This window comes from Entelurus aequoreus, linkage group LG10 (genome assembly GCF_033978785.1).
Source record: "Entelurus aequoreus isolate RoL-2023_Sb linkage group LG10, RoL_Eaeq_v1.1, whole genome shotgun sequence".
Lineage (NCBI taxonomy): Eukaryota > Metazoa > Chordata > Actinopteri > Syngnathiformes > Syngnathidae > Entelurus > Entelurus aequoreus.
The window spans coordinates 80,878,758-80,889,687 of NC_084740.1; the positions used below are offsets into that span (position 1 = coordinate 80,878,758).

Consider the following 10,930-nt stretch of genomic DNA (forward strand, 5'->3'; position numbering starts at 1 on the left):
TAATACACCGATCCCACCTACAGCTTTCTCCTTTGCAGTCTTCATTGTTCATTAAACAAATTGCAAAAGATTCACCAACACCAGAATACTGTGGAATTTGGAGATGAAAACAGAGCTTTTTGTATTGGATACAATGTGTCCGAATACTTCCGGTTCAACGATTGACGTCACGCGCATACGTCATCATACATAGACGTTTTTAACCGGAAGTTTAGCGGGAAATTTAAAATTGCACTTTATAAGTTAACCCGGCCGTATTGGCATTAAGATTTCATCATTGATATATAAACTATCAGACTGCGTGGTCGCTAGTAGTGGCTTTCAGTAGGCCTTTAACTCCTTAATTTGACAGCCTGAGTTAAATAAAATACAATATTTTGGTGACTATTATTATTCACTTTGGTGACTCACTAAAAGCTTGTACGGTCAAAACAAATTGCACGATTAATCTAAGTGTTTGCATGATTAATGTGATATTTTGCTGATTAATCACATGAGTTAACTCCTTAATTTGACAGCCTGAGTTAAAATACAATATTTTGGTGACTCACTTTAATGTGCTCGGTGCCAACATGCTATTAGCCGTATTTGCTAACCCGGTGCTGAAAACTCACTCCCGTTACTTTGAGTCGTCTTCTGCTCGTGAAACTTGCACAAACATGAACGGGTGCAATGAGCTGTACATTAGCATCTGTAAAATAACAATACAAAAGTCATAACCGCTTCATATCATTCCTGAGTCATGTGGAACTCGTGGCAGGTTTAGAAAAAAAAAAAGGATCATCTGGAAAAAGACGGAGAGAAAAAGACAAGTAAAAACAATCTGCTTCTCATTACAACTGCTGACTGAACTCTGCATTTTGGCAGTTTTCCCCCCTCTCAGAACCTTTTTTTTCCTGCTGCTTTTCCCCTCTCTGCACCTTTCAGTTTGCTTCCCCTTCTCTCTGCAAGTGTCTCCCTGCAGGGCAAATTCCTTCGAGCTACTTTTAACTCCAGGTTACTGTGGGATTTAAACATGCACGCTGAAGTTTGGGTGCAGCACGTGCTCGTGCCGTTGGTTCTAATTCTGCTGTCTCGCGCCCAGGACACATTGTCGCAGTCGGCCGGGTGAGTTTCTGCACGGCTTCGCTCCGTTTTTCATGTCTATTCCTGGGCCTGGGCTGAAGGGTTTGGAACATGCAATGTGGGGAAAATGCATTCATTTCTTGCCTTTTGCAGGTTTGTGTCTGCAACTTTATTTATTCTATTTTTTAATCATTTAAAGCTGCAGACAACTTCTCTATGCAAACATAGCCATCATAGCTTTTATGCAACAAATGGTGTTGTGTAATAAAACCACTCTATATGATGCTAAAATCACTTTTTGCAGAAAATGTGCGTTGTTCTCCAAATGTCATGAATTATGCACTGAGCAGACACTACATTAGGCACACCTGCTATCCAGAAAGAGCCAATGCAAGAGGAGAATTGCCTTTAAAAGTCCCCCACTGTGCAAAAGTGACTTTTTAACGACGTTCTGACTGTAACATGCCATTCTACAGCCTGTTTATGAACACCAATGCGTTTCATGAAGGACCGAGCTGGACACGCCTAGGGATGATACTCGAAACCGGTTTTCTCGGTTGTTCGATAAGAAAAGAACCGAGTCCTCGGACTCGAATCCCTTTTTGAGAACCGGTACCCGTTATCGAGACCACTATAGTAAAGAAAAAGAGTTGGTTCTTTATTCGAATCCCTGGGAACGAATCCCGTCCCGACCAGAAATGCTCCGTTTGACATCACAAGAAATGACGTCACGTAGCTCAGTCGTTAGGCGCAGATAACGAAAGCAGGAAAAAATGGACGGGAAAAAGCGTTCCAAAGTGTAATAAAGTTCAAAACAAAAGGTATAATCCAATGAATAACTTTACTGAGAGATTTGAGCAGGGTACAAACACATGACCAACACTTTTACCACCAACCGGAAACATAGCAACCAGGCTAGCAACGCACCTCCTTTACGGCAGCTGTCGCAACGTTCTTAAAGCAACCGCAGCACATACATATATATACACAACACTTCTCCCTTTTTTAACTTTTGTTTTTCTTTCCTTGTAAACAAAACAAAATCACACTGTATATGTGTTGTCTGTCTAATTATAAATAATGCAGACGAGGCGTGTTGGCTGAGTTCTTGACGTTTACTTTCACAGCGTGCTCATTCTTAGCTGCCGGGTGGTGACATGCAACAACACTTTTCGGCTCTACCGCGCATGCTCGTCACTCCCGTTGCATGCTGGGTAGTGTAGTTGTTATATTCCCTAGCTCATAACATCTTTTCCCATATAAGGAAATAATGTTAACTCAAAGTGTATTTCATTTTTTTAGCATTGTATCCACATTTGCAAACAACTTTTCTCTTCATAGAATTTTCTTTCAATAAAGAAATAAAGTGCAAAAATGTCAAAGCATCATAACAAACAGTTATGTTCCAATAGCAGCAGAAGTGCACTTTTTGGAGAGCTGTATTATTTTCAGTTTTGTGCCCAAGGGACTGATTTTATTTAACACTATATTATTATTTATACACCTATAGTGATCACAGAGACAGCTTGTTTTTGTGTTACTGTATATATTTGTTTTTCTGAAAAAATCCCACTTAATATACTTTGGGTAACAACAGTCAATATTTATTTATTTTATTTTATTTTTTTAGGGGGGTAACAGTCAATATTTATTTATTTATTAGATTAAATTGTTTTCTTATATAATAAAAGTGAGCTTTTGTTAAACCAAATATTGTGTTTTTTTCCATATACAACAACCTATCTGGACTCGATAAGAGAATCGATAAGTAATCGGTTCGATAAGAGGATTCGATAATAAGCTTGAACTCGATAATTTCTTATCAAACATCATCCCTAGACACGCCCACCACTTTGTAAAGAAAAAACTAAAAAAGACCAAAAAAAGGGCTTTGCTACACATTTTAAAATAAAGCTCTGTCACTTATCAGTCAGTTACAGATGGGGCAGCTGTAAGTTTGGATCAATTAGGCTTTTTTTTTGTCCGCGAATATGCCATCCTAGCATGATGTTGCTGGGTGGATCTCGCGTAAGGGGAAGAGGGAGGGGGGGGCTTTAATTAGTTTAGACTTAGACTTACTTTAATGATCCACAAATCAAATCAAATCAACTTTATTTATAAAGCACATTTAGCCAAAGTGCTGTACAATGGGCAGGTTAAAAGATAATACGAGAACCGAGCGAACACAACACAACACAAACAGAACACGATAAAAAATAAATAAATAAAATAAATAAAAACATAAAAACAGGTTCACAGCAGGTGTATTATGGGGTGCCATTGCAGGATGGATATCACTCAGTGTTAAAAGCCATGGAATAAAAGTATGTTTTTAAGAGAGATTTAAAAACAGGAAGAGAGGAGGCTTGTCTAACACTCAGAGGTGGGTCGTTCCAGAGCTTGGGAGCAGCAGCGGCGAAAGCTCTGTCACCTCTAAGCTTCAGCCTTGTGTCCGGGGCCGTCAGTAGCAGCTGATCGGCTGATCTTAGGGATCGGGTGGGGCAGTAAAGGCCTACTGAAATGACATTTTTTTATTTAAACGGGAATAGCAGATCCATTCTATGTGTCATACTTGATCATTTTGCGATATTGCCATATTTTTGCTGAAAGGATTTAGTATAGAACAACGTCGTTTAAGTTCGCAACTTTTGGTCTCTGATAAAAAAAAAACTTGCCCCTACCGGAAGTAGCGTGACGTTGTCAGTTGTTCACTCCCTCATATTTTCCTATTGTTTTCAACGCAGCTAGAGCGATTCGGACCATTACCCCATTAATTTGAGCGAGGATGAATGATTTGTGGATGAGGAACGTTAGAGTGACGGACTAGAATGCAGTGAAATACATATTTTTTTTCGCTCTGACCGTAACTTAGGTACAAGCTGGCTCATTGGATTCCACACTCTCTCCTTTTTCTATTGTGGATCACGGATTTGTATTTTAAACCACCTGGGATACTATATCCTCTTGAAAATGAGAGACGAGAACGCGAAATGGACATTCAGTGCCTTTTATCTCCACGACAATACATCGGTGAAATGCTTTAGCTACGAGCTAACGTGATAGCATCGTGCTTTAACTGCATATAGAAACAAAAAAAATAAACCCCTGACTGGAAAGATAGATAGAAAATCAACAATACTATTAAACCGTGGACATGTAAATACACGGTTAATGCTTTCCAGGCTAGCGAAGGTTAACAATGCTGTGCTAACGACGCCATTGAAGCTAACTTAGCAACTTAGCAACCGGACCGCACAGAGCTATGCTAAAAACATTAGCTCTCCACCTATGCCAGCCAGCCCTCATCTGCTCATCAACACCCGTGCTCACCTGCGTTCCAGCGATCGGCAGAAGGACGAAGGACTTCACCTGATGCGTTTGGCGGCCCGGAGACGTAGGAAGTCAAGGTGAGGTCGGCGGCTAGCGCGGCTAGCGCTCCAACAAAGTCCTCCTGGTTGTGTTGCTGTAGTCCGCTGCTAATACACCGATCCCACCTACAACTGTCTTCTTTGCAGCCTTCATTGTTCATTAAACAAATTGCAAAAGATGTCCAGAATACTGTGGAATTATGAAATGAAAACAGAGCTTTTTGTATAGGATTCTACGGGGTACCATAACTTCCGTTAAACTGACTTCGTCACGCGCATACGTCATCATACCGCGACGTTTCAGCCGGATATTTCCCGGGAATTTTAAAATGTCACTTAATAAGTTAACCCGGCCGTATTGGCATGTGTTGCAATGTTAAGATTTCATCATTGATATATAAACTATCAGACTGCGTGGTCGATAGTAGTGGCTTTCAGTAGGCCTTAAGGCTGAAGGAGGTCGGAGAGAGATGTTGGTGCGAGGTTGTTTAGACATTTAAAAACAAATAAAAGGAGTTTAAAATTGATTGGGTAACACACAGGGAGCCAGTGAAGGGACGCTAATATAGGGGTGATGTGCTCACGTCTGTGGGTCTGTGTTAGCAGACGAGCAGCAGAGTTCTGCACGAGCTGCCGGCGGGCGAGGGAGGCCTGGCTAATGCCTACATGCAGGGCATTGCAGTAGTCTAAACGAGATAGAAGCGGTTTCACTTTCGCTATTTGGCGTAATTGATAAAAGCTTTTTTGAACGACGCTGCTGATTTGTTTTTCAAATTTAAAATCTGAGTGGAACTTTACCCCCAGGTTTGTGACACAGTCGCTGAGATACGGGGTCAGAGTGCCGAGGTCAACGTTGAGGAAGGAGGAGCGACTTGGACCGAACAACATAACTTCTGTTTTGTCTTCATTTAGGCTCAGGAAGTTAGCTGAAAGCCAGGCTTTGATGTCGTGCAGGCAGTCAATAAGATGTTGAACCGTGTTGTTTTGTGCCATGGGGAAATAAATCTGGCAATCATCGGCATAAAAATGAAATGCAATATCGTACTTCCTAAAAATAGAACCAAGGGGGAGAAGGATTGGGGCAAGGATTGAGCCCTGGGGAACCCCATGTGGTAAAGGAGCTGTGGAAGACATAAAACTGTCTAATTTTACACAAAAACTCCTGTCGGTTAGGTACGACCGGAACCAGTTGAGGGCGGCGCCCTTAATGCCCACACAGTTCTCAAGACGAGTGATTAAGGTGGCGAACGCAGCAGACAGATCTAAAAGCACCAGGACAACATATTTACCAGAATCAGTTGACAGGAGGATATCGTTAAAAACTTTTAAAAGCGCTGACTCTGTTCTGTGGAGGGCTTTAAAACCGGACTGGAACAGCTCAGTGATACCATGATCCTCTAAGAAGGGCAACAACTGACTGTAGACAACCTTTCCTTTTAACAACACTCAGTAAAGGTTTGGGAACTGAGGAGACACATTTTTGAAGCTTCTCAGGTGGAATTCTTTCCCATACTTGCTTGATGTACAGCTTAAGTTGTTCAACAGTCCGGGGGTCTCCCTTCTGCTATTTTAGGTGCCACACATTTTCAATGTCTGGACTACAGGCAGGCCAGTCTAGTACCCGCACTCTTTTACTATGAAGCCACGTTGATGTAACACGTGGCTTGGCATTGTCTTGCTGAAATAAGCAGGGGCGTCCATGGTAACGTTGCTTGGATGGCAACATATGTTGCTCCAAAAGCTGTATGTACCTTTCAGCATTAATGGTGCCTTCACAGATGTGTAAGTTACCCATGTCTTGGGCACTAATACACCCCCATACCATCACACATGCTGGCTTTTACATTTTGCGCCTAGAACAATCCGGATGGTTCTTTTCCTCTTTGGTCCGGAGGACACGACGTCCACAGTTTCCAAAAACAATTTGAAATGTGGACTCGTCAGACCACAGAACACGGTTCCACTTTGTATCAGTCCATCTTAGATGAGCTCAGGCCCAGCGAAGCCGACGGCGTTTCTGGGTGTTGTTGATAAACGGTTTTCGCCTTGCATAGGAGAGTTTTAACTTGCACTTACAGATGTCGCGACCAACTGTAGTTACTAAAAGTGGGTTTCTGAAGTGTTCCTGAGCCCATGTGGTGATATCCTTTACACACTGATGTCGCTTGTTGATGCAGTACAGCCTGAGAGATGGAAGGTCACGGGCTTAGCTGCTTACGTGCAGTGATTTCTCCAGATTCTCTGAACCCTTTGATGATATTACGGAGCGTAGATGATGAAATCCCTAAATTCCTTGCAATAGCTGCTTGAGAAACGTTTTTCTTAAACTGTTCAACAATTTGCTCACGCGTTTGTTGACAAAGTGGTGACCCTCGCCCCATCCTTGTTTGTGAATGACTGAGCATTTCATGGAATCTACTTTTATACCCAATCATGGCACCCACCTGTTCCCAACGGTTTCTCAATGTAAAGCGCTTTGAGTCACTTGAGAAAAAGCGCTATATAAATTCAGTATCATTCACTTTCACAGCTAATTAGTGTCAGAATAATTATTTTTAAATGATCACAATACTTTGTGTTGAAATGAGTTCCTGGCAAGAAGACAAAAGCTACCAGGAGTAAGGCTGGTAAAACTCCACTGTGTAGGGGGAAGCAAGATGAACGTGTTCCTGTTGTCTTTCATGTATTGTAATCCAACAGAAACATATTGTCTGACCTAAGGACTATAAAAGCGAAGAGGAAGCAGGACCAGAATCCCCTCCAGGCGACCTCTTTTTGAACTATTTTACGAACCTCTTTTTGAACAATTTTACGAACCTCTTTTTGAACAATTTTACGAACCTCTTTTTGAACTATTTTACGAACCTCTTTTTGAACTATTTTACGAACCTCTTTTTGAACTATTTTACGAACCTCTTTTTGAACTATTTTACGAACCTCTTTTTGAACTATTTTACGAACCTCTTTTTGAACTATTTTATGAACCTCTTTTTGAACTATTTTACGAACCTCTTTTTGAACTATCTTACGAACCTCTTTTTGAACTATTTTACGGACCTCTTTTTGAACTATTTTATGGACCTCTTTTTGAACTATTTTACGAACCTCTTTTTGAACTATTTTATGGACCTCTTTTTGAACTATTTTACGAACCTCTTTTTGAACTATTTTACGAACCTCTTTTTGAACTATTTTATGGACCTCTTTTTGAACTATTTTATGGACCTCTTTTTGAACTATTTAAGGACCTCTTTTTGAACTATTTAAGGACCTCTTTTTGAACTATTTTACGAACCTCTTTTTGAACTATTTTATGGACCTCTTTTTTAACTATTTTACGAACCTCTTTTTGAACTATTTTACGAACCTCTTTTTGAACTATTTTATGGACCTCTTTTTGAACTATTTTATGGACCTCTTTTTGAACTATTTAAGGACCTCTTTTTGAACTATTTTATGGACCTCTTTTTGAACTATTTTACAAACCTCTTTTTGAACTATTTAAGGACCTCTTTTTGAACTATTTTATGGACCTCTTTTTGAACTATTTAAGGACCTCTTTTTGAACTATTTTATGGACCTCTTTTTGAACTATTTAAGGACCTCTTTTTGAACTATTTTACGAACCTCTTTTTGAACTATTTTACGGACCTCTTTTTGAACTATTTTACGAACCTCTTTTTGAACTATTTTATGGACCTCTTTTTGAACTATTTTACGAACCTCTTTTTGAACTATTTTATGGACTTCTTTTTGAACTATTTTATGGACCTCTTTTTTAACTATTTTACGAACCTCTTTTTGAACTATTTTATGGACCTCTTTTTGAACTATTTTACGAACCTCTTTATGAACTATTTTATGGACCTCTTTTTGAACTATTTTACGAACCTCTTTTTGAACTATTTTATGGACCTCTTTTTGAACTATTTTATGGACCTCTTTTTGAACTATTTAAGGACCTCTTTTTGAACTATTTTATGGACCTCTTTTTGAACTATTTTACGAACCTCTTTTTGAAGTATTTAAGGACCTCTTTTTGAACTATTTTATGGACCTCTTTTTGAACTATTTAAGGACCTCTTTTGGAACTATTTTACGAACCTCTTTTTGAACTATTTTATGGACCTCTTTTTGAACTATTTAAGGACCTCTTTTTGAACTATTTTATGGACCTCTTTTTGAACTATTTAAGGACCTCTTTTTGAACTATTTTACGAACCTCTTTTTGAACTATTTTATGGACCTCTTTTTGAACTATTTTACGAACCTCTTTATGAACTATTTTATGGACCTCTTTTTGAACTATTTTACGAACCTCTTTTTGAACTATTTTATGGACTTCTTTTTGAACTATTTTATGGACCTCTTTTTGAACTATTGTATGGACCTCTTTTTGAACTATTTTATGGACTTCTTTTTGAACTATTTTATGGACCTCTTTTTGAACTATTTTATGGACTTCTTTTTTAACTATTTTATGGACCTCTTTTTGAACTATTTTACGAACCTCTTTCTGAACTATTTTACGACCTCTTCTTTTGAACTGTTCTGTAACCAAAGGCAACATCTGTTTACGACCCACTTCCCTCTGGAAGCAGCTGTGGTCATGTGATCAGAGAAAGTCAAATAAAGGAGGAGTTGTACAATCTTTCGCCAGGGCGTGCTGGAGATTGTACAAGGGTACAGTGTCCAGGCGACTCTCCTCAATATTGAGTCAAATTGAATTCTGTCTCTGTTTGATTCTTTGCTTCTTGTCTTGTTTAATAGATGCCGTCAGTGTTTGAACCCGACAATTAGCATTAAAGCTGCAGACGCACAAAATGGACTTATTAAAGTGGCTTTTCAACGGACTACATTCCAACATGAAGGCTCAAAACACAACTGTGAGACCTCCATATGCAGTTGTTGGAAAATAATACGTCTCTGATTTAGAATACACAGTTTTGACTTTGCCTTTTTACAGTTCTTGTGTTGGCGCGCATTGTGCAATTATGTTGATTATTTATTGGCAAACCCACACATGCATTAATATTAGCATACCGTTTGTTTTTTGGGGGTAAACAGGCCATAACAATGTGAGAGCTGGAGTGGGTGCGAGTCAGTCATCCATCCATTCATCAAAGTTAAAAAAGGAGGTGTAGTCTTGGCAACTGAAGGAGAACAAAGACCGTTATTACAAGATTTGACGCCTGTGACACGCACAGCCTACTCGGAAAGGTCGGATTGGAAAAAATACTCAATCGAAAGAGCTAGTTTGCTTTTTAATACGAGACATTTTTGGACGATTGCTTTCCTTTTTATGTTTAAAATGGCGTGCGTGTCGCAAAAAAAAGCCACACGCTCGGGCGAGTTTAGGGCGGAAGAACTCGACTCAGAGCCTTAATGTCACCAGTGTAGTTGGTTCACACCTTGAAATTGCAAAGATCTCTCCAACAAATATGCACCAGAAGACCGGAGTAGCACCATTTAAGGGGGGCGAGCGGGGACTGAGGGTTATTGTTTTATGACCGGAAGTGAGGGGGGGTTTATGATCCACAGGAAGTGGGCGTGGCCTCCATGGCCTCACTAGTGATTCCCAGAGCCCAAAAAAAGTCTGCGGGCTATAGAGCGTTTTCTATTGGGGCTCCAGTACTCTGGAATGGTAACAGTTAGAGATGCTACCTCAGTAGAAGCATTTAAGTCCCATCTTAAAACTCATTTGTATACTCTAGCCTTTAAATAGACCCCCCTTTTAGACCAGTTGATCTGCCATTTGTGGACTTCAGCTCTACCTTCAACACCATCCTCCCTGGACTGCTACGAGACAAGCTCTAACAGCTCAGCGTGCCCGAGTCCCTCTGCAGTTGGATCAATGACTTCCTGACAGACCGAAGACAGCACGTACGGCTGGGGAAGATTGTCTCGGACAGTCGAACCACAAACACTGGTACTCCTCAAGGCTGTGTACTCTCCCCCTGGCTCTTCTCCCTGTATACAAACTGCTGCACCTCCAGTCACCAATCCGTAAAACTGCTCAAGTTTGCGGATGACACCACCCTCATCGGGCTCATCTCGAATGGCGATGAGTCCGCCTACAGGAGAGAGGTGGACCGGCTGATGTCCTGGTGCAGCCTTAACAACCTGGAGCTGAATGCCCAGAAAACAGTGGAGATGATCATGGATTTCAGGAAAGTCGCAGCCCCACCATCCCCCCTCACCCTGATTGACTCTTCCACCCCCGTCCCCATTGTGGACTCCTTCCGTTTCTTGGGCACCACCATCACCCAGGACCTCAAGTGGGAGCCGACCATCAGCTCCCTCATCAAGAAGGCCCAGCAGAGGATGTACTTCCTGCGGCAGCTGAGGAAACTTAAGGTGCCGACCGAGATGCTGGTGCAGTTTTACTCAGCCATCATAGAGTCCATCCTGACCTCCTCCATCACAGTGTGGTTCCCCGGCGCCACAGTCCAGGATAAGCATAGACTGCAGCGCATCGTACGTGCTGCTGAGAAGGT

General features: G+C 40.9%; 1 protein-coding gene across 1 annotated transcript in view; it reads left to right on the top strand.

The window, feature by feature from the left end:
• The first annotated feature begins 799 nt into the window (after window positions 1-799).
• The window catches only part of LOC133659088 (integrin beta-like protein 1), an 88,995-nt gene continuing 78,864 nt past the window's right edge, over window positions 800-10,930 (top strand). Inside the window, exon 1 of the mRNA XM_062061825.1 lies at window positions 800-1,107. Within this exon, the coding sequence (XP_061917809.1) occupies window positions 1,016-1,107 (92 nt within the window). The 5' untranslated portion in view covers window positions 800-1,015. The remainder of the gene's footprint in view (window positions 1,108-10,930) is intronic.